The sequence below is a fragment of the Dendrobates tinctorius genome, unplaced genomic scaffold (assembly GCF_039654945.1).
Source record: "Dendrobates tinctorius isolate UK_male_01 unplaced genomic scaffold, ASM3965494v1 ptg000083l, whole genome shotgun sequence".
Lineage (NCBI taxonomy): Eukaryota > Metazoa > Chordata > Amphibia > Anura > Dendrobatidae > Dendrobates > Dendrobates tinctorius.
Window position 1 is genome coordinate 33,898,570 of NW_027361751.1, and position 25,101 is coordinate 33,923,670.

Consider the following 25,101-nt stretch of genomic DNA (forward strand, 5'->3'; position numbering starts at 1 on the left):
TTCCCTGACTGCTGTGGTCTTGCAACGACACCTCAACATTTGCTGCTGTGCTAACCGGTGGGCTTACAGTGGGGGAAACAATGTAGCGTTGCTGACTACCTTCGTTGTGATCAGTTGCACATGTGGCACTTGAGGTTTGGTGTTGTGTCCACGCTTGCAAGTGCATGCTGGTTAAATGTCTAAGCATGCAACTGGTATTCAAATTTTTCAGATTTTTCCCTCAGCTAAAGGTCTTTGCGCACTTCTTACAGATAACCTTGGCCTGATCATGAGGATTTTGTTCAAAAAAGTGCCACACTGCACTCTTCCTACTTTGGCAGACATTTTGCGGCCTAGCACGCTGTGATCTTTTGACCCTCTGGACAAGCTGTCCAGCAACTCTTTTGATGTTTGGAACCTGTCTTTGGAGTGCTCCGGGCCTGCCAGATAACAGCTGTTGCGATGTCGATGTCTGCTGTGGATGCTCCTCATCTGAGCTATTGGAAGCAGCACCCTCTTCCCCCAATGGATGCCAATCTGGGTCAACAACTGGGTCATCCATCACCTCCTCTTCTATGTCATGTGCACCTTCCTCTGTGTCACCGTGTATGGTGGTATAGTGTGCGGGAAGGGGCACCTGAGTCTCATCAGGGTCAGAATCTGGCTCTGTACACTGCGAGGACAATGTAGTGCTCTGAGTGAATGTACCAGCAGAATCATCCATCAGCGGCTGTGCATCAGTGCACTCCATGTCAGATTCATCTTGGCCTGGGTAATTCACCATTTCACTTGATAATCCAGGCATGGTATGTGAAAACAGCTCCATGGAGTAATCAGTAGTATGGCCTGCGTCATCCTTCAATCTTGGTTGGGGTGAAGGACACAAGGAAAGGTGTGGTTCATGAACATGAGCCTCCAATGACGACTCAGTGCTTTTACTTTTTACAACTGAAGAAGAGGAGGCGATAGAGCTGGAGGCTGAGTCAGCAATGTAAGACAAAACTTTTTCCTGATGCTCTGGCTTTAAAAGCGGTTTGCCAACTCCTAGAAAACTAAGCGTTCGAGGCCTTATGTAGCCAGACGATGACGCAGGGTCAGCACCTCCTGCATTCGGTCCTATTTTGCTCTTGCCACTACCATCAGATCCACCACCAACACCATCATTACCGGCTGCCAACCCCCGCCCAATTCCACGGCCTCTTCCACCAGCCTTCCTCATTTTTGGTAGAAATGTAGACAAAATCCAACAAACTATATAGTAATGTAAAACAAGGTACAAGGTGTCTATAGGACAGGGGAGATTTAGAATTTCTGCACACACTTGTGGACAGTGGACACTTTTGGATTGTGTGAGGCCCACTGATATCTGAGCGCTATGTGAAAGGCTCGATGGCACAGCTGTGACCAAAGTGACGAGAGGATAAGGGAGATTTTGAATCTCTGCGCACACTTTTGGACACTGGACACTTGTGGATTGTGTGAGGCCCACTGATATCTGAGCGCTATGTGACAGGCTCGATGGCACAGTTGCCTGTGACAAAAGTGACGAGAGGATAATGGAGATTTTGAATCTCTGCGCACACTTTTGGACACTGGACACTTGTGGATTGTGTGAGGCCCACTGATATCTGAGCGCTATGTGACAGGCTCGATGGCACAGTCGCCTGTGACAAAAGTGACGAGAGGATAATGGAGATTTTGAATCTCTGCGCACACTTTTGGACACTGGACACTTGTGGATTGTGTGAGGCCCACTGATATCTGAGCGCTATGTGACAGGCTCGATGGCACAGCTGCCTGTGACAAAAGTGACGAGAGGATAATGGAGATTTTGAATCTCTGCGCACACTTTTGGACACTGGACACTTGTGGATTGTGTGAGGCCCACTGATATCTGAGCGCTATGTGACAGGCTCGATGGCACAGCTGTGACAAAAGTGACTAGAGGATAAGGGAGATTGGATTGCTTTTAAAAAAGCAGTTTGCGGAGCAGTGGGTAAACAGCAATGCCAGCGTGTCAGGAAGCCTTAAAAGGCAGCCCAACAACCAACACCACTGATACACCACTATATAGCCTCCCCTTGCACTGCACACACAGTGACTTGTGTGTTGTGCAGGCCAAATCGCTAGCAGCAGAAGCAGTTTTTTTGTCTTCTTCCCTGCCTAACGCTCTCCCTACAGAATCAGCAGCAGCCTCTCCCTATACTAAGATCGGCAGAAGTAAGATGGCGGTCGGCGTGCACGCCCTTTTATACCCCCTGTGACGCCCACCAAAGCAAGCCAATCACTTGCATGCCCTTCTGAAAGATGGTGGTGACCCGTGCCTAGGTCATCACGTTGCCCACAGTGTCCGTGGATCCTGATTGGCTGAAAAAGAGCGCAAAACAAACTTTTGAAACGCGACTTTGGCGCGTAAGTCGCCGACCTCGTGGCCGACCTCATCCTAGGGTCGGGTTTCGTTTCATGAAACCCGACTTTGCCAAAAGTCGGCGACTTTTGAATTTTTTCGACCCGTTTCCCTCAACTCTAAGCACAATGCTTTATCAATTCCATCCAGGAGCCCCGACAAAAGCATATCTAAACCAATATCAGTAAGGTGGACACCATGTAGTTTATGGAGAGCTGAATTGTCACCCTTTAACTGGCGACGCCTTTTCCCCCACAAACCTGGACATTCCTGCGTTTATGGTGCGTCTGGTCCGTTCCACTGCCATCCCGTCCCGGGCACCCTGCCACACAGCTCTGGGGACTATCTCTGACTAAACTAAAATGAGTTCCTGGAAGCAACTAGGAAACCGTTCCAGGTCCGATTTCATCATAGTCCACAGCTTGGCAATTTTATTTCAACATAGGTCATTCCCCCCAATATCAACCACTTCTTGCAACGCCTGAGGCCATTTGAGACCCCTAATGCCTCTCCAACGCACATCCAAATCCTGAAAACCCATATTTCTTCCGCCAGGACGGCATTCCGCTCTTTGAGCTGCCCAGAAAATGTACGAATGGTCCAGGAGCCACACTGTTGGTCTGGAGGAACCTAGACAATCAAAAGAGAAATAAATTAAATCTGTACATCCGGTCTAATATACCTGGCATAGCAAGCGGAACGCCACCGTCCTATCCTTTGCCTGAAGGGTCTGTCTTAGACCTATGAATACGGAGACGTATCGCATCCTCTACTGCGACCACATCTTCAAAAAGTAAGCCATTTACTGTCATATTTTTGATTTGGGGACTAATTCACTAATATGTAAGGCACCAAAATACAGGATTGCAAACGCAGCAGAGAAAAGGGCAGCTTCAAATTGAGAAGAACAGCTGAAAGGGATAAAGGAAACCATCTTATGTAACAAGGAAATAGAAATGGGACGTCTACTTTCCCTACTGGATTGGGCCCTTTTCCACCCTTTTAAGGCCTGCTTGATTATAAAGGCCTTCGTGACATCCGCCCAGCCTAACAATTGAAATTAAAATGCCAAACCAGAAAGGTGTTGTTGAGCTGAAAAACCCGAAATACCCGAATTAAACAGTAACATCAAAAAACTCAATTGTTAAATCCATTCTGGCCTGACAGCAAGTATTGACCGGTCTCCCTTTTATCAAACTACACCACTCCGTACAAGACTTACCGTATGACTGCCAAGTAGAGGAAACCACGGACGAGCGGACCAACAGCATCAACTGTTGGAAACTATGTCCCACAGGAAAGAGGGTCCATATTTGCATCGTGTCTTATAGACATTTGATTAATTTCTAAGACCTTTGGCATATAATATTTATATGCATAGACTTAAAAGATAGATTTATTTTTCCTGTACTATGATGTGTGTTTTATTCTTTTATATCGCATTAAGATTTGCAGTTTATTTGACAATTCATTATTCTTTTAAGTCACCATTTTTTTTTAGCTACCAATCCATAAATTATAAAGCTACAGTAAAGCATAAATGTTGGGTAAAGTGTTAGTGTTTTTATTTTTTACTTCTTGATATGCTCTTCATTAGTTATTTTAAGAGGTTTTAAGGGTTACTCCTGGGGCCACATATTGCATTGACATAGAAAAACTACACTGCATTCTTCTTTTATCTCTTATCACTCGCAATTCCAATATAGTAATGAAATTCCAGTGACCTTATCATCAACAGTTGGCAAGGGAGAAGCTTGAAATAAAAGGAGCTTCTCCATGGAGACTTCTCTGTTACTGTCAGGCTTTCCTTCTGTGGATGTGTAATTAATTAAGCAACCGGTAAAACTCACCAGCTTGTGCAATTAGTGATTAAGAGATACAAGAAATATGCATGTATTTTTTGGCTAAAAAGCATTTTTAAAGTAGTTACTCTAAAAATATTGGACTATTAACCTTCCATGATGTTGATTTTTCATTGTGCACAGCAGATAGCAGACTGAGTGAACTGTCAATCCATCAGTGAGATCATCTGACGACATAGTCTCTAAGCCTTATCTCTCCTTTCTGAACTATATTTGCTGATTTTTTACGAAATCGATGTTGATTTGATCATGAAACAGCCTAGAAGGTGATCACTCAGAAGAGCAGATATAAGGATTACTGAACAGATGTCACGAGGGTGTCACGTCCCCCTGGAAGACTTGGAGGTAGACACTCACATCGGGTAATGAATTGCAGTCCTCCTTAGAGATGGTGTAACATAGTTATTAAGGTTAAAGGGAGACTTTAAGTCCATCTAGTTCAACCCATATCCTATCCTAACTTGCCCTAACATGTTGATCCAGAGGAAGGCAAAAAAACCCATGTGGCAAACAGTAAGCTTCACATTGGGGAAAAAAATTCCTTCCCGACTCCACGTACGGCAATCAGACTAGCTCCCTGGATCAACGCAATATTAAGGAAACTAGTGTATATACCCTTTAATATTATACTTTTCAAGAAAGGCATCCAGTCCCTTCTTAAATTTTAGTAGGGAATCACTCATTAGAACATCATATGGCAGAGAGTTCCATAGTCTCACTGCTCTTACAGTAAAGAATCCGCATCTGTGAGTATGCTTAAACCTTCTTTCCTCCAGACGTAGAGGATGCCCCGTTGTCCCCGTCACAGGTCTAAGAGTAAAAAGATCATTAGAAAGGTCTTTGTATTGTCCCCGCATATATTTATACATTGTAATAAGATCACCCCTAAGCCTTCGATTTTCCAAACTAAATAACCCCAAGTGTAATAACCTGTCTTAGTATTGCAGACCCCCCAGTTCCCTAATAGCCTTGGTCGCTCTTCTCTGCACCCGCTCCAGTTCAGCTATGTCTTTCTTATACACCGGAGAACATAACTGTACACAGTATTCTAAGTGTGGTCGCACTAGTGACTTATACAGAGGTAAAATTATGTTCTCCTCATGAGCATCTATGCCTCTTTTAATGCATCCCATTATTTTATTTGCCTTTGCAGCAGCTGCCTGACACTGGCCACTAAATGTGAGTTTGTCGTCCACCCATACACCCAGGTCTTTTTCAGTGACAGTTTTGCCCAGTGTTTTACAATTAAAGGGGTTGTCCAGTCTTTTCACATAATCTTAGTACATATCTGGGCTGCAGAATTATGACAATAAGTAATTTACTTTCTGTCACAAGTTTGCACGGTTTTCTAGATATTCTGAACAGAATGTCCAAGTGGGGGGGTGTTATGGCATTGAAATGAGAACTAGTCATAACCTCCTACTCTACTCCAAACATGCCCTCTATAGCAACAACCCCACTCTCCATAGCTACAGGCCCTCCCCGTCCACATGAAGAAGCCCTCCTCACACAGTAACAAATCCTCCCCCTCTAGCAGCCTCAGTGCAGAGAGCAGACCACCCAGCTGCTCCTCCCCCAGACACACGCTGAACAGTGATCTATGGTAAGTGAAACTAGTGAGGGGGGAAAATCGTCCTGTATTCTGGGCCACTCCATGATTACATTGCATAACTCATTATCAGTAATTCCTTCCCTTCCCTCACTGTCCCAGGCTGCTGGCAGCAGTGAGAACAGACTGTGTGATGGCCAGTGATGGGGGTCTGCAGCTTCTAATCTGCACAGGGGATGGCAGTCACTGATGGTAATCTGTTGTGTGACAAAGCCTCTGCTGTGTGAATGAGACAGCTCTGTGTCACTGATGTCTTCACGCAGCAGCAGATTTGGTGCAGTGTATGTGTGAGCACTGTGTCTCTAATGACACAAATACTGATGGGAGCAGCCTGTCCCAGAATACAGGATGATTTTCCCTCCTCACTAGTTTCACTTTCCATAGATCACTGTTCAGTGTGTGTCTGGGGGAGGAGCAGCTGGGTGGTCTGCTCTCTGCACTGAGGCTGCTAGAGGGGGAGGATTTGTTACTGTGTGATGAGGGCTTCTTCATGTGCACGGGGAGGGCCTGTAGCTATGGAGGGTGGGGTTGTTGCTATAGAGGGCATGTTTGGAGTAGAGTAGGAGGTTACGACTAGTTCTCATTTCAATGCCATAACACCCCCCCACTTGGACGTTCTGTTCGGAATATCTAGAAAACCGTGCAAACTAGTGACAAAGTAAATTACTTATTGTCATAATTCTGCAGCCCAGATATGTACTGAGATTATGTGAAAAGCCCGGACAACCCCTTTAAGCACATAATTATACATCTTGTTCGTTCTACCCAAGTGCATGACCTTACATTTATCCCCATTAAAGCTCATTTGCCATTTATCAGCCCAAGCTTCTAGTTTACATAAATCCTCCTGTAATATAAAATTGTCTTCCTCTGTATTGATTACCCTGCAGAGTTTCGTATCATCTGCAAATATTGAAATTCTACTCTCTATGCCCCCTACAGGGTCATTAATAAATGTTAAAAAGAAGCGGGCCCAAAACTGATTCCTGTGATACCCCACTGCTAACCGTGACCCAGTCCGAGTGTGCTCCATTAATAACCATCCTTTGTTTCCTATCGCTGAGCCAGCTCTTAACCCACCTACACATATTTTCCCTTATCCCATTGTTCTCATTTTATGTATCAACCTTTTGTGTGGCACCGTATCAAAAGCTTTTGAAAAGTCCATATACACTACGTCCACTGCATTCCCTTGGTCCAGTCCGGAACTTACCTCTTCATAAAAGCTTATCAGATTAGTCTGACAGGAACGGTCCCTTGTAAACCCGTGTTGATATTGGCTCATGAGGTTACTCTTCTCCAGATACTCCAGTATAGTATCTCTTAGAAAACCCTCCAGGATTTTACCCACAGTTGAGGTTAAACTTACTGGCCTATAATTTCCAAGTTCAGTTTTTGTTCCCTTTTTGAATATTGGCACCACATTTGCTATACGCCAGTTCTAATGTCCTAATTTAAATGGATTTCCCTTTCCTTCAGTTGTGAGAGGGTTAAGAGGGACTCTTTCCTTGCTGTTTGAGACCATATAACCTGGATGTTCTCAGCTGCAACTACCATTTACTACCTCTATTTTTACAGGCTCTGTGCGTTTAGTCCCTCCCAGTGAAAAATTTGTCTTCCTGTGCTGTGTGCTAAAGCTAAGTAGTTGAAGTTTGGAGTTGTGGTGTTCTCTAGTTTGCAGTAGTACGTGAATGGTTATCTCCTGGTCCCTTTTCCCATTTAGTTTATTCCTCCCTGCCCCCTATGCTCCTCCCTATTGTTGGATAGTGCTTTTGTATAAAAAGTCCACTTTAAGGGAAGATATTAGCGAAGGGAATGAGGATGTCGAGTCCATATGGGTCGAAATACATGGAGGGAAAAATAGTAACAAAATTCTCTTTGGGGTCTGTTACAAACCCCCAAATATAACAGAAATCATGGAAAGTTTACTACTAAGGCAGATAGATGAAGCTGCAACCCATAATGAGGTCCTTGTTATAGGGGACTTTAACTACTCGGATATTAACTGGGAAACAGAGACCTGCGAAACCCATAAAGGCAACAGGTTTCTGCTAATAGCCAAGAATAATTATCTTTCACAATTGGTGCAGAATCCAACCAGAGGAGCAGCACTTTTAGATGTAATACTATCTAACAGACCTGACAGAATAACAAATCTGCAGGTTGTTGGGCATCTAGGAAACAGCGACCACAATATTGTACAGTTTCACTTTTTCGCTAGGGGGACATGTCAGGGAGTCACAAAAGCACTGAACTTTAGGAAGGCAAAGTTTGACCAGCTTAGAGATGCCCTTAATCTGGTTGACTGGGACAATGCCCTCAAAAAAAAAGAATACAGAAAAAAATGGGAATTGTTTAAGAAATTCCTTAATAGGCACTGTAAGCGGTTTATACCTTGTGGGAATAAAAGGACAAGAAATAGGAAAAACCCAATGTGGCTAAACAAAAAAGTAAAAGGGGCAAGTAACAGTAAAAAGAAAGCATTTAAACTACTAAAGCAGGATGGCACCGTTGAAGCTCTAAAAAACTATAAGGAGAAAAATTCTTTATCTAAAAAAATAATTAAAGCTGCCAAAAAGGAAACAGAGAAGCACATTGCTAAGGAGAGTAAAACTAATCCCAAGCTGTTCTTCAACTATATCAATAGTAAAAGAATCAAAAGTGAAAGTGTAGGCCCATTAAAAAATTGTGAGGAAAGAATGGTTGTAGATGGCGAGGAAAAAGCTAATATATTAAACACCACCTTCTCCACAGTATTCACGGTGGAAAATGAAATGCTAGGTGAAATGCCGAGAGACAAAGAAAACCCTATATTAAGGGTCACCAATCTAACTCAAGAAAAGGTGCAAATCCAGCTAAATAAGATTAAAATAGATAAATCTCCGGGTCCGGATGGCATACACCCACGAGTACTAAGAGAACTAAGTAATGTAATAGACAGGCCATTATTTCTTATATTTAGAGACTCTATAGCGACGCGGTCTGTTCCACAGGACTGGCGCATAGCAAATGCGGTACCAATATTCAAAAATGGCTCTAAAAGTGATCCTGGAAATTATAGGCCAGTAAGTCTAACCTCTATTGTTGGTTAAATATTTGAAGGGTTTCTGAGGGATGTTATTCAGGATTATCTCAATGAGAATAACTGTTTAATGCCATATCAGCATAGGTTTATGAGGAATCGCTCCTGTCAAACCAATCTAATCAGTTTTTATGAAGAGGTAAGCTATAGACTGGACCAAGGTGAGTCTTTGGACGTGGTTTATCTTAATTTCTCCAAAGCGTTTGATACCGTGCCACACAAGAGGTTGGTACACAAAATGAGAATGCTGGGTCTGGGGGAAAATGTGTGTAAATAGGTAAGTAACTGGCTTAGTAATAGAAAGCAGAGGGTGGTTATAAATGGTATATTCTCTAACTGGGTCACTGTGACCAGTGGGGACCGCAGGGGTCGGTGTTGGGACCTATTCTCTTCAACCTATTTATTAACGATCTGGTAGAAGGTTTGCACAGTAAAATATCGATATTTGCAGATGGTACAAAACTATGCAAAGCAGTCAATACAAGAGAAGATAGTATTCTGCTACAGATGTATCTGGATAAGTTGGGAACTTGGGCTGAAAGGTGGCAGATGCAGTTTAACAATGATAAATGTAAGATTATACACATGGGAAGAAGGAATCAATATCACCATTAAACACTGAATGGTAAACCACTGGGTAAATCTGACATGGAGAAGGACTTGGGGATCCTAGTTAATGATAAACGTACCTGGAGCAGCCAGTGCCAGGCAGCGGCTGCCAAGTCAAACAGGATCATGGGGTACATTAAAAGAGCTCTGGATACACATGATGAGAGCATTATTCTGCCTCTGTACAAATCCCTGGTTAGACCGCACATGGAGTACTGTGTACAGTTTTGGGCACCGGTGCTCAGGAAGGATATAATGGAACTAGAGCGGGTACAAAGGAGGGCAACAAAATTAATAAAGGGGATGGGGGAACTACAATACCCAGAGAGATTAGCAAAATTAGGATTATTTAGTCTAGCAAAAAGACGACTGAGGGGTGATCTAATAACCATGTATAAGTATATAAGGGGACAATACAAATATCTCTCCGAGGATCTGTTTATACCAAGGAAGGTGACGGTCACAAGGGGGCATTCTTTGCGTCTGGAGGAGAAAAGGTTTTTCCACCAACATAGAAGAGGATTCTTTACTGTTAGGGCAGTGAGAATCTGGAATTCCCTGCCTGAGGAGGTGGTGATGGCGAACTGAGTCAAAGGGTTCAAGAGAGGCCTGAATGTCTTCCTGGAGCGTAACAATATTGTATCTTACAGTTATTGTTAGGTTCTTTAGAAGGACACAGATCTGGGGATTTATTCTGACAGAATTTTATAGGCTGAACTGGATGGACTAATGTCTTTTTTCGGCCTTAGTAACTATGTTACTAACTATGTTACTATGTATGATAGAGGTTTTCTGTTATCCCTGTTTTGTCTTTGTGTCTGGTTTACCTTTCATTTCTATCCCATTCCTCATGGGGATGGGGAGGGAACAGGTTAGGGTTTTTACAGGAGTATAGTAAGGTCGGAGACTCAGACCTCTCTACATTTAAGTGCTGTCCAATGAGCTCACTGACTGATTCACTGGTAACGTAGTCTGCAGCCTGCTATGTACTGTAATATGTAAAGCCTGCTGAAGCCAAGCAGTCTATCATATTTTTTTTTTTTAAAAACCTCTTGCAAAAATTATAATTAGCCAAAAATACATGTATTTATTTTAAAAAAAAAAATAAAGCTTCCAAACATTTCTAAATCTGTAGAGTTCAATAATATAAAAAAAAGTTTCCCCAGTTTACTGTTACATTTTCTTATTTTCTGTAGATGACACTTGATCATTATAGAATATTTACCATGCAGTTAAGTGTAAAGTTGGATGATGACGATTAATAGGTTTCCAATGAATATACATAAACCTTTGAGAGTGGCTTATAATCTAATTAATGTTTGTACAAACACTAGGGAGATTTTTTAATAAGCAAAATTTGACTACTATAGGTGACTCAACAGACTACCTCCAAGAGTTTAACTCTTTTGGCTTCTAGATATGTGAAAAAAAATTATAGAATTAAATAGGGTTCATTCCCCTGGGTCCAGAGATGGCTGTTCAACTATTATAAGGTGAGGTAGATATTCTAAGCCATAGGTCAATGTGAACAGCACTAGCTGGAGGAGATGATATGTCGGCCCTAACAGTCGGCACTGGGATTGGCGAGGACCAGGACAGTTGGATTTGCAAGTGGGGAGAAAAATGTGCAGAGCAGGAAACTCAAGATGAAGCTGAACCAGCCATGCGGATACACACAAGAAAAGTATGTGTATAGACAATGTGGAACATGCAGCAGGCAAATGATTAATAGCAGAAACATATGGAATTATGGATGCATAGCAGAGAAATAGTTAACCACAGGATAGCAGGGATGAACAGGACAGCTGGTTACTTGCAGCTACACACAAATAGTAGAGATGTTATAGAAATCTTAATATTATATTAATCTTTGATAGCTTAATATAATAGAATCTTCTATAAAGTCTATATTCATTATTTTTCTGACATGTAAGATTTTCTTGTGTGGTGATGTATTTTTCCAGAATGTTTGTGGAATGTTCAAGGCCGAGAAATGTTCTTACTCCAAGACATGTGGATAGTTTATTAAAACAATGTACCATATATACTCGAATATAAGCCGATATTTTCAGCCCATGTTTTGGGCTGAAAGTCCCCCTCTCAGCTTATACTCGAGTCATATATGCCAGGGGGTTGGCAGGGGAGGGGGAGCAGGGGTGTCAGATCATACTTAGCCCCTCCTGGCGTGGTCTCTGCAGCTCCTGCTTCTCCCAAGGTCTCCGGCACCTGTGTTCAGCGGTCACATGGTACCGCTCATTAAATTAATGAATATGCGCATATTCGTGACTTTATGGAGCGGTACCACGTGATCGCTGAAGGAAGGAAGAGCTGCTGGAGATCGTGGGAGAAGCACGGGCTGCAGACGCGCCAGGAGGGGGTAAGTATATGCAATATTCACCTGTCCCCGTTCCACTGCTGCACGCCACTCTGTCCTCCTCATCCTCTGGCTGTGATGTTCAGGTCAGAGGGCGCGATGGCGTAGTTAGTGCACACCGCGCCCTCTGCCTGAACAGTCACTGACAGAGGACCCGGAAGACAGAGCGGCGTGCAGCGGTTTAACGGAGACAGGTGAATATCACACGTGGTGGGGCCCTGAGCCAGCGGTGACACCGGAACCTGTCCCCCATAGTGCGCCGGTGTCCCCGCCTGCTCAGGACACCAGCACCTGGCCCCCAGTGATGAGAGGTGAGTATGTCATTTTTTTTTATTCGCAGCAGCATACGGGCCATAACCTTTATGGGGCAGCATATGGGGCATAATCTATGGAGCAGCTTATGGGGCAGCATATGCGGCATAATCTATGGAGAATCTTATGGAGCCATAACCTTTATGGAGCAGCATGTTGTGCATATTCTATGGAGCATCTTATGGGGCAGCATATGGGGCATAATCTATGGAGCATTTTATGGGGCATAATCTGTGGAGCAGCATATCGGGCATAATCTATGGAGCATTTTATGGAGCAGCATATGGGGCATAATCTATGGAACATCGTATGGGGCCATAACCTTTATAGAGCAGCATATGGGGCATATTATTCATGGAGCATCTTATGAGGCCATTATTAATCTTTGTGCAGCATTATTTGGGGTGTATTTTGTATTTAGCATCTTATGTGGCCCATCATGAACTGTATGGAGCATTATATGGGGCTCCTGATTAAATATGAATATTCAAAAACATTTAACCTACTGATGTCTCAAATAATTTTACTTTTATTGGTTTCTATTTTTATTTTTGAAATTTACCAGTAGATGCTGCATTTTCCACCCTAGGCTTACACGTGAGTCAATAAGTTTTCCCAGTTTTTTTGTGGCAAAATTAAGGGGGTCGGCTTGTACACGAGTATATACGGTAATCATTGAAAATATAATTAACTTGTGAGGAAAAGTTTTTCTTGTAGTAATAGAAATGTTTCAAATGTATGTAACTTGTATAAAAACGCCCTTCAATGTTGATTATAAAAATAGATGTAACCCCAGACGAGGGAGACACTCTGCCTTATCCTTTCTGGGGAGAATTTTTTTAGCTGTCTCCTCGTATATGAGAAATAAATCTGGGTGTTGATTCGACCTCAGACGACTCCGGCCATTTCATTCCATAGAAAGGAGACTTTCCTGGTAAGAGATGAATAAGAACATCACCAGTACTAGCTGAAATGAGTCCTGTCACCGGTACCAGTACCAACAGGGTTAAGAGTGCAATATCAGGAGGATTCACAGGACTGAGTTGCAAAGTATTTGCAGGTTGTTGGATTGCAGGCAGGAGTTTGCTGGAGAGATTATTAGACAGCTAAATGAAGTGAAGGACTGGATTTCCCTAAATAAATGCAGATTACAAGCCACAAGGGAAGAGGCCATAATAATCTAACATTAAGTTATCATACACTACCCCACTGTTAACAGGAGGGGTCTTTATCAGTATGTGCAGTACGGCTCTATTTGTCACAGATTCTGGACATGGCATTGCATAATTTTTAAGAATTCTGTAAGATAATATCAAATTTAGCATCTTTTTATAGTTATGTTTATTCTGTCAATAGGATTAAACATGGAAACCATCACCAGATATGCTTATTTTTTCTAGGGCTTATTTCTGATTTGCACGTCCCTTGACTAACAAGACTATACAGGGCTAAATATTGAGAGCAATAGGGGACATAAAAAACGCCAGATTCAGGACAACAGCAGCATTCACACTAGGTTTTAAAAATTGTACATATTTATGGAAAGTGACAGGTTGCCTATAAAGGGTTTATTTGTACCTTCATAGATATTGTCAGGTGCCTACATGGAAAGCTGAGTACTAGAGATGAGAAAAAACGAACTTAAAAGTTTGGGGATCGTACTGGACAGTGTTAATGTCCAGTGCTAATGCCAAGCACTTAATTCTCTTGGAAGTCCGTTCCTATGTTCAGAGTTGAGAGAGAGATTTCCAGCTCCAAAGTTAGGGTCCCCATTGTTTTCAATGAGATTCGCGTTCTGGTTCAAGTTCGGTTACCTGAACTGAACTTTGAAATAAAGTTCTGGTTGGGTACCAGGACCCAAATTTCCACTGGTCCGCTCATCCCTACTGAGGACCCTGTGCAAAACCAGTGTACGGCCCCTTGGTCTTCAAGTTAATCATAGAGTATTTATGTTTCACTAACAATTTGTAAGCCAGGAAACTTATTGGCTTTGTAACTTTTGTCACTATCGAAAGCAGTGAACCCTAGTAAAACTTTGCCCCTGGTTAGACACAGAGGTGTTACTATAGTGCAGGGGTGGGGAATCTTTTTTCGGCCAAGGGCCATTTGGATATTTATACCATCCTTCGGGGGCCGTACAAACTCCGCCCACAAATTACATCCTGACTCTGGCACTGGTTTCATGACTTAATCTTTCATTGCATGCCCTTCAGTGTTCATTAGTGAACACTGCGTGTGTGTGCTAACAGAGCAAGAAGAAATGAGCTTGTAGCAAACAAAATACAGCTCCCTGCCCAAGAATGCTGTCCTTGAGAATCTGCTCGGGGGCCTGATAAAAGGTCATCGAGGGCCGTAAATGGCCCTGGGGCCTGAGGTTCCCCACCCCTGCTATAGTGGGTGCAGGAGTTGCAGTCACAGCCGGGCCCTGGAATCCAGGGGGGACCCAAAAGGTCCATTATAACATTAAAGACCCACGATACATTTGGGGGCCATTTGGAGATTTGACATTGGGGCCCATGATCTTCAAGTTCCACCCCAGTTGCACATTTTCCTTGCTGATACAAATGTATCTTTTTTTACTTCCAGTTCTTGGGGTTGTAAATCAAACATCTATGACTCAAAATTAGTGGATAAGTAACTAATAAGCTGAGCGAACGTCATCACAAATTACCCAATTAGTTTCATGCTGACTGCAAATCTAGTAATGATGGTCTATTTAATTTATGCTGATTATGGAGCAATTAATGATCTGCTCCACTCCCAGTGTCTGTCTTCTGCCCGCAAAGCTTTGTATTAAGGTTTAAAGTCTATTTCTACTGGCAGCAGATTAATATAATAAGCACATGGCATGATGTACTGGCTCACCCAGACGTAATAATACATAGTGAATGAATGGACGGAGATATGGAAGTTTTTTCTGCCCAGTCTCTTGCATAAATGTAAGCATTTCCGATCTCCTGTTCCTGACGGTGACTTTTGTCAGGAATAGCTCTTAGAGATTAAACAGAAAATTGATCAAGCTGTCATCAGTCAGAGCAGAAGTGGCGAGCGAGACCTGTGCTTTTGTGGAGTCGGGGACTTTATACCCAGCCTTTACAACAAGCAATTGGTTGGAGCATGACTGTGGATAGAAACAAGACGAGCAGAATTTGCTGCATCCATGAGGAGCTCACCCAGGCAGCGCATGCAGCTCAATAATGCTCTTCAATGAACGCAGCTTTCTGAAGCCTCTGACACACCGGCGGCTGGAAAAGCAGCACATTTATATCACACCTTCACAAAAATGTTTCTCCTATACTGCTAAACTACTCATCTAGACACCATGAGCCTACCATCACGCTGTGAGTACCTGACACTGGAGAAGGTGGCCCGGTTCCGAAGTGCCTACATCCACGGATCACCTTATGCCATCAACAAGCCCATCGATATCAATCAACAGAGGAAACGGTAACTGGCAATATGTGTCATGTCGGCCGTCACTAAATGGTTAATTGGAATGTGACAAATTCATGCTAGTCGTAAATATGTGTGTGAGTAGATAGAAATATATATATATGGAATCTAGAAATAGTTATACAGATGTAATTATAGATATATATTAGATGATGTGAAGACATATCGATGTTCAGATTTCGGCTTTTGACACTTTTTGATATCATGTATTTGTTGTATTGTGGTTTTGTCATTTGGAGAAACTTGTTCAGATATTAATTATTGATATTAATTGAATTTTGTATAGAATTGCAGGTAAAATAAAATCTGGGGGAAAAAAAATCATACCTTTCACTTACACAAAGGTCGGTTTGTTCTATCTATCCCTTTTATCGTCTAAAATCTCTCTCAATCACTCATTTTTTTTCTTTCTCTTTCTTACCATCATTTTTTTCCATCTGTTTAGTTCTTTCTAGCTAATCTATCATCTTTTGATCTTTCTATCTACTATCTTATCTCTCACTATCCAGTTTGTCACATCTCTCCCACTCTTCCATATTTGTTTATCTTTCTCTCTTTATTTCTTTTTCTCTCTTTGTCTTTCTTTCTCTCTTTCTCTTTCTTTCTCTCTTTTTCTTTCGTTCTTTCATTTTTTCTTTCTCTCTCTTTCTCTCTCTTTTTATCTTTCTCTCTTTCTTTTTCTCTCTTTCTTTCTTTCTTTCTCTTTCTATCCATCCTGGAATAGATTCAGATCAGCATTTGCAGATGTATAGATTCAGTAGATAAAGACAGATTGCACTCTATTGATAGAAGATGAATAATATCTTGAGCTTTTTCTTTTTTTTGAAGGTAACTTGTCACGATGAAAATGCGGTCCAATCTTCAGGCACCATGTTATAGAGCAGGGGAAGCTGAGCAGATAGATATATAGTTTGTGAGAAAAGATTCAATATAACTTGTGTTTTAGTCATTTCATCCTCTGCTCTTTCTGGGATTCTGGGTCCAGTAGGCGGTCCTATCAGTGACTGACATCTATATGTAAGTGTGCATTGATGCAACGGTAGCTGTCAGTCACTGATAGGACCGCCCACTGGACCCAGAATCCCCAAAAGAGCAGAGGATGAAATAACTAAAACACAGGTTATACTGAATCTTTCCTCCCTTACCTTTATATCAATCTGCTCAGCTCCCCCTGCTCTATAACACAGTGCCTGCAGACTGGACTGCATTTTCTTGGTGGCAAATTCCCTTTAAGTTTCAAATACTTTTGAAAATTCAGGTCAAGATTGATAGAAGTTTGAAGGCTAAAAATTAGATAGGTGGATACAGATTATATGCGTAGATTGGTAAATAATTTGATACTAGATGCTGATAGATTATTGATTGATAGATATTGGTCCAATACAGATACATAGAAATGTGATTTGAGATTAGAATAAAACATAGATAAATATCTATCTTACTAAATCATCCTAATCTGTATAACATTTGGTCGCAGTTTTGCCCTGATTATCATTATTTGCCTGGTCACAGATGAGCTGCGGCTGATGCATTTTGTATCTGTTCATGGAAGAGTGAGATGAGTAGCTCCACAATACCACGTTCTGAGAACTCCGCTATTTGTTCCCCAGTCCTTTCCACCTACACTATTAGCGCAATAACAACGTATGAAGTGGCCGGGAGTGGTAGGATTTCACGTGTACGCCATCCACTGTTACTGATTATCATGGCGCTTACATGGAGCAGTAATATTAGGTTTATTTTGACTTTGTCAATTTGTTCAGCATTCACATAAAAAAAAACGGAAACCATTATTCATGGAATTAGCTGTTACATAGAAGTGGCAGGGGAAACAAAGGACTGTTTAATGAAGGTTAAATGAATGCTGCAAATTACCTAAGGTGCAAGCTAATTAAGGATTAAAAGCTTCTTAATCCATCCTGCTGGAAAAATGGAAAATTAATGATGGATTGTGATCCAGGGTTGTCATTTTGGTGGTTTATTTGCGACATATACAGATGTAGATGGTGCCCAGATAATGAGTAGTGATGAGCGCAAGTGCTTATTACTCAAGTTTGCCGAAGGTGTTCGGATAGGCACCGAGTATGGCGGGATCTCAAGTGACATGTTCGAGTACCTGTGGCCACATGTTTCAAGGCTGTTGGACAGCCACAAAACATGCAGGGATTGCCCGGGTTTGTTTCGCCGCATGCTTTGTGGCTGTCTAACAGCCTCGAAACATGCAGCCACGGGGACTCAAACATGTCACTTGAGCACCCGCGATACTTGGTGCATACCCGAGCCCCCTCGGCAAACTCGAGTAACAAGCACTTACACTCATCAACGAAGCTAAGTTATTTTCGTAGAGTGGCCATCAATGTACTAAAGTAGACACGTCACTCAACTAGTGTAGTAGTGGGCTAAGATAAGTGCTACATGTGGGCTTTCTGTGTCTCAGAAGTGTAACTTGAGGCTCCAATGTCCTGATACATAATCTATATAATGGTCCACTCCACTTGTCATGTTTAAATTTTATAGCATCTTTTCTTATTGTTGTGTTGTTCCATTCCTCTGTTATTCCTTTGAGAAAGTTATGAATAAATTGGCAACTGGGTGTTACCGGTAGGAGGGGTATCCCGCTACAGTCTAATACTGCCCAGTCTGTGTGGAAAGTGTCAGCCAATGTAATGACAAGTGCAATATCGTTAAAGGTTTGCCTATTTTTCATTCCTGATTAAATAAAATTAGGATTTACTAGTCTGTATGGAAAAAAAACATTGTGGCAGCTGCTTTCCATAATACAATTAATAAAACATTTTTTATTTTAACCTTTTTATTAGTCAAAGATCAAGTGAAAATAAACCTAATTATAATGTTGGGTGTACTTTTGGCTTTGAGTTCTTACTTCCATTAGTCCTTTACCCCAATGCTCTTCGGCAGAACATCAATCCGTACAAATAGCGCTCCACTATGAGGCTAAAGGCCCTTTTACATTTAGCGATGCACCAGCGATCCAACCAGCAATCCGACCCGGTCAGGATCGCTGGTGCATCGCTAAATGATCGCTAGTGAGCTTTCATACCGAAAGACCTCACAGCGATGCAGCAGCGACGCAGCGCACGATACTTACCTTTCACACACAGCGATCCTGCGTCCTCCCGCCCGCGTCCAGCGTCGCTCGTCTCACACAGCAGGAAGTCTCAGCAGGAAGCGCCCGACGAGAAAAGGAGCCGGACATTCTCGCGCGATCAGCGATGGACAGCGGGGGAGCCGGTCGTTGGTAAGTATCACACATAGCGATATCGCTAGCAATATCGCTATAACGTCACAAAACCAGTGACGTTTTAGCGATATTGCTAGCGATATCGCTTAGTGTAAAACCCCCTTTAGCTTTAGGTCTAAGAGGAGCTCACAACATCTGTACACCAAGTATAGAAGATAAGATTGTAAAAATCAATTTGTGCATTTAAAACATCTTCTTTGGAGGCACAGAAGGACAACGGCCGTCGGCTTTTCTCAAGAAGTTGCAGTAAGTGGGCTTAATGCATCAAGACGATTGTTGCCTTTGTGAAGTGCACCATCTTCTAAAATGTACACCATATAAATAAGTATTGGACACCACTCTTAATCATGGAGTTTTTTTATTCAGTCCCATTGCAATAGATACATAAAATCCCAGCCCCTCGCCGTGCGGTCTGTCCCCACTAATATTTGTAACAGAATGGCTTATTCTAAAGAGCTCATAGAATCGGAAGGGACCTCCTGGGCCATCTGGTCCAACCCCCTGCTCAAAGCAGGATTCGCTAAATCATCCCAGTCAGATGTCTGTCCAGCCTCTGTTTGAAGACTTCCATTGAAGGAGAACTCACCACTTCTCGTGGCAGCTTGTTCCACTCATTGATCACTCTGTCAAAAAGTTTTTTCTAATATCTAATCTGTGTCTCCTCCCATTCAGTTTCATCCCATTGCTTCTAGTCTTTCCTTGTGCAAATGAGAATAAAGTTGATCCTTCTACAATGTGACAGCCTTTTAGATATTTGTAGACAGCTATTAAGTCTCCTCTCAGTCTTCTCTTTTGCAAACTAAACATTCCCAAATCCTGCAACCTTTCCTCATAAGACAGGGTTTGCAGACCGGTCACCATTCTGGTCGCTCTTTTCTGAACTTGCTCCAGTTTGTTGATGTCTTTTTTAAAATGTGGTGCCGAAAACTGGACACAGTATTCCAGATGAGGTCTGACCAAAGAGGAGTAGAGGGAAATAATGACTTTACGTGATCTAGACTGTATGCTTCTGTTAATACATCCTAGAATTGCATTTGCCTTTTTTGCTGCTGAATCACACTGTTGACTCATATTCAGTCTGTGATCTATTAGTATAAGTCTTTTTCACATGTGCTGTCACATAGCCCTATTCCTCCCATTCTGTATATGCTTTTTTCATTTTTATTGCCCAGATGTAGTACTTTGCATTTTTCCCTGTTAAAAACCATTCTGTTAGTTGCTGCCCACTTCTCCAGTTTATTTATATCTTTTTGAATCCTCTCTCTCTCTTCTCTAGTATTAGCTATCCCTCCTAGCTTTGTGTCATCAGCAAATTTAATCAGTTTACCCGCAATTCCTTCATCTAAATCATTGATGAAGATGTTGAACAATACAGGGCCCAGGACAGAGCCCTGTGGTACCCCACTTGAGACATTCTTCCAACTGGATGTGCAGCCATTTACGACCACTCTTTGGGTCCGAACACTAAGCCAGTTATGAATCCACCTAACAGTTGCCTTGTCCATTCCATACTTAGTCATTTTTTCAATAAGGATTGTATGAGATACTTTGTCAAATGCTTTGCTGAAGTCAAGATATACTATATCTACAGCATTTCCTTGATCCACCCAATCAGTGATTCTGTCATAGAAGGAAATTAAGTTAGTCTGACATGACTTATTAGTTACAAACCCATGCTGACTCTGTTTAATCACTTCATTCTTATCCAGGTACTGACATACATGTTGTTTAATAATTTGTTCAAAGATCTTTCCTGGTATAGAAGTCAGACTCACCGGCCTATAGTTGCCTGGGTCCACCTTCTTCCCCATTTTGAAGATAGGAACAACATTTGCTCTTCTCCAGTCTTCTGGCACTTCTCCTGTTCTCCAAGAATTTTCAAAGATTATGGAGAGGGGTTCAAAAATTTCTTCTGCTATCTCCTTCAGTACTCTGGGGTGTAATTCATCTGGACCTGGAGACTTGAATTCATTTAGGTTAGCTAAGTGTTTCCTCACTATCTTTCTGTTTATAGATATCCTGGATTCTTCTATTCCCTTAATAGGACAGTGAATAACAGTTGATGTTGCATTTCCTTTCTGAGAGAAAACAGATGCAAAATAGGAATTTAAAAGTTCAGCCTTCTCAACATCCTGTCTTACCATTTCATCATTTTCATCCTGTAAAAATCCTATAGCATCTTTGACTTTTCTTTTACTTTTGACATATCCCCAAAATCCTTTATTATTGCTTTTGACATCTCTTGCAAGCCTCAGTTCATTTTCAGCTTTAGTTAATCTGATTTGTGCCCTGCAGGTTCTGCAGACAGCATTATATTCTTCTTTAGATATGCCTCCCTCTTTCCATTTTATAAACATTTTTTTTTCCTTTTTAGCATGTGCTTAAGTTCTGTGTTCATCCATCCTGGTTTCCTTAAATGCTTCCTATTCTTCCCTCTTTTCGGAATTGTTAACAACTGTGCTTTGAGAATTTCATTTTTCAAGATTTCCCATCCTTCCTGGACATTTTTGTCTTTAAGGATATCCAGCCATTGGATCCCTCCAATTCTCTTTCTGAATCCCTTAAAATCTGCCTTTCTGAAATCTAACCTTGACGTCTGAGTCTTCACAGGTCTTCCGCCTCTAGTTATCCAAAATTCTAAAATAGCATGGTCGCTACCTCCTAGGGTCCCAGCCACTTTTACCTCCTCAACCATTTCCTCCCTGTTTATAAGGATTAGATCCAAGGTAGCAGTTCCCCTTGTTTTCTCCCTTACCTTTTGGAAGATAAAGTTGTCAGCAAGAGAGGATAAGAATTTCCTTGACCTGTTAGTTTTGCCTGAGAGAGATTCCCAACAAATGTCTGGATAGTTGAAATCTCCCATGACAACTATGTCATATTTTTTGGAGAACTTGGCCATCTGATGCATAAAGAGTTCATCCATATCTTTGGCTTGCACAGGCGGCCTGTAGTAAATGCCTACAATGGTGTCCTTTCCATTGTTCTGTCCTTGTATTCTTACCCAAACAGTTTCCACAGAACTCCCAGTCTCTGAAGCTTCAATCTCTGTGCAGATATACGCGTTTCGAACATACAATGCGACACCCCCTCCTCGTTTATCAAGTCTGTTTCTTGCAAATAAGTTGTATCCTTCTAGTCTTGTATTCCAATCATGTGTATTGTCCCACCAAGTTTCAGTGATTCCAATGACATCATATTTCTTTTCCTGTGTTAGTAGTTCCAATTCTCCTTGTTTGTTGCCCATGCTTTGTGCATTAGTATAGAAACATTTTAGTTTGTGATTGGTTTCTCTTTCTCCAATATTTTTATTAATTAGATTCTTTCGTCTTTGTTCTTCCTTTCCACTTCTAATAGCAGAGTTCTCAATAGCATTTGTCAGGTGTATGGCTTTTTCTGGTCTTTTGCTTCCCTTCCCATGTTGTTCTAGTTTAAAGCTCTCCTTACAAGTGTAGCAAGGCGACTTCCAAATACATGCTTTCCAGTCTTCGTAAGGTGCACCCCATCTCTAGCAAGTAGTCCATCGTATAAGTAGTTCACTCCGTGATCCAGAAATCCAAATCGTTGCTGACGGCACCATCGACGTAGCCAGTTGTTCACCTGCAGAATCTTATTCCACCTCCTGGTTCCATGGCCATCCACTGGGAGGATGGAAGAGAAGACCACCTGCGCTCCCAGTTCTTTCACTTTCTTGCCTAAGTCTTCAAAGTCTCTGCAGATGGTTTCCAGGTCGTTTCTTGCGGTGTCATTTGTCCCCACATGTAGTAGCAGGAATGGGTAGTCATCTGTAGGTCTGAAGAGTCCTGATATCCTGTCAGACACATCTTTAATTTTTGCACCTGGAAGACAGCACATTTCTCTTGAAGTTATATCCGGTCTGCAGATAGCGGCCTCTGTTCCTCTCAGCAGGGAATCCCCAATGACCACCACTCTCCGTTTCTTCTTCACAACATTTTTCTTTCTCCATCCAGGAGGACTCTGAGGGTGTACAAGGTTGCTGTTTGTTGGCAAAGTCTTATCCTGATGTATTTCTTCATCGTTTTCCTGCGTGAGAGCCTGGTACTGGTTTCTGAGCAGTATGGGTGCTGACTGCCTCCATCCTGATCCTCCTGCTTCTCTGGGTCACATGTCTCCATTCCTCTGTTTCTTCAGGTGCACTTCGAATTTCTTCTCTTTCTGTAATATGAAGAGATAATTCTGCTCTGTCCAAGAACTCTTCACCTTCCTTAATGATCTTCAACGTAGCTAACCTCTCTTCGAGATTTTGCAACTTTTCCTCCAGCAGGGACACAAGCTTGCATTTGTGGCATGTGAAGTTTGTCACAGTCTCGAGGGATAACGAAGTCTCGCGGTCATTCGTGCAAACGATCACTGGGACCGGAGCGGGGAGAGAGGCGGGATGGCTGAACGGGACGTCGGAAGGTGAGAATAACTATATTTTTTATTTTTTTATTATTTTTTACACCTGATCGCTGGTCTCCCGCCTGTCACACACAGCGATGCGTGCTGGCCAGCGGGAGACCAGCGACCAAAGAAATGTCCAGAGGTTTCTTCCAGCGATCAGCGATACCGGCAGGGGGGGCCGCTCGCTGATCGCTGTCACACACAGTGATCTCGCTGGTGAGATAGCTGTTACGTCACAAGAGTTGTGACTCAGCAGCGATCTCGCTACCGAGATCGCTTAGTGTGACGGGGCCTTTACACATTCAGCTATCACTGATTTGATCTGAATCTAAACTGTTATCACTATATTTACACATAGAGATAACAATGTGCAAACACCGTGGGCAGCACAGTGGCTCAGTGGTTAGCACTGCAGAGAGCTGACTGGTTTGTTAGAAGTTAACTCCTTTTCTAGAATATAACTACTGAGCACTTTTGGCCAGACACTAAAGGTCGGGCTCTGTGGAAATGATCTGTACACTATAAAAGATAAAAACTATCATTGCAGGAGAATGACAGTAGATAGGAAAAGCAAGTCAATGGCAAACTTTCTTATTTTTATGCTAACCAAATAAAGCAATTTAATAGTAAAAAAAAAAAAAGCTCCTGTAGGAGTAATGTGTAGATGTCCCAATACATTTGCCCATGTAATGCTGATTGTAAATATGTTTAGTCCCCAAGCACCGATATCTGCCTTTTTTACATGCAGTATATCCAATATTTTCATTATAATAATAATAATTAGCAGTTTATAACACTACTAGATGTGTGCCCGATGCTATCGCATCGGGAGGGCAGCAACATCACGATAGGGGCAGTTTAGTTTTCGTCATCTCAGCTGCATGATTTGCGACTTGTAGACAGGCTCAATACATGTGGGAATTCCCTAACAAACAGGCATTCCACACATGTATTCAGGCTGTTTAGCAGTCGCAAATCATGCAGCTGAGACAACGAAAACTAAATCTCCCAGCATGCCAAAATACTCAGAGAACACCCGAGCATGCTCGGGAAAACCTGAGCAGCGAGTATACTCGCTCATCACTACCGGTAAGGTCATCTTCACTGGCCTTTCTCGGGCATCTAATATGGCAAACTGAAAACACTTGCAATGTATTGAAAACTACAAACTGGTACTGTCAGGCACTATAGCTTACAAACCTGCAACCACTCTCTGGTGGCTAATCTAGTTGGAATTTCACATTGTACAGAACACTATGTCCATAGATCTCTTTATGAGGTGTATTAAGGGCATTCTGTTGAGCAGCATATGGTCATTGCCTCTTTTTTATTGGAAATCAATGGACAATCTTCTTTAGAAAAGACACCTGTTTGTTTAGTTGGAAGATTCATATGGATATCGTTAGTGGATTTTTAGACTTCAGACACAGTCATAGTTAACTCTATCTACAGTCCGGTTCTACCATGATATTTTGTTTGTGATGCGTTTTTTTCCACGCGTTTTCTGACTCATAGAAAATAGCAAAAACACTGACTTTTCCGCAAAATTAATGAGCATGCTGCGTTTTTGGCCGCTAAGCATTTTTTGAGCAGAAAAAAACGCATCAATGTGCACAAAAAGTGCGGAATTCATTTAAAATGAATGGGATGCTTCTTTTATGCGTTTTTGAAGCGTTTTGACCAGGACAAATGCTTCAAAAATGCTTACAAAACGCTTACATGGGCACACAGCCTTAAGTTGAGAACAGTCA

At 42.1% G+C, this 25,101-nt stretch overlaps 1 protein-coding gene across 8 annotated transcripts in view; it reads left to right on the top strand.

Moving 5' to 3' along the window:
* The window catches only part of LOC141097192 (3',5'-cyclic-AMP phosphodiesterase 4D), a 1,243,227-nt gene that overhangs the window by 692,497 nt on the left and 525,629 nt on the right, over positions 1-25,101 (top strand). Inside the window, exon 1 of one of the 8 annotated variants that reach the window (XM_073584289.1) lies at positions 15,266-15,681. The exons of the other annotated variants lie outside the window; for them this stretch is intronic. Coding sequence (XP_073440390.1) covers positions 15,557-15,681 — 125 coding nt within the window. The 5' untranslated portion in view covers positions 15,266-15,556. Of the gene's footprint in view, positions 1-15,265; positions 15,682-25,101 lie in introns of those variants that run through there. 8 annotated transcript variants of the gene reach the window in all.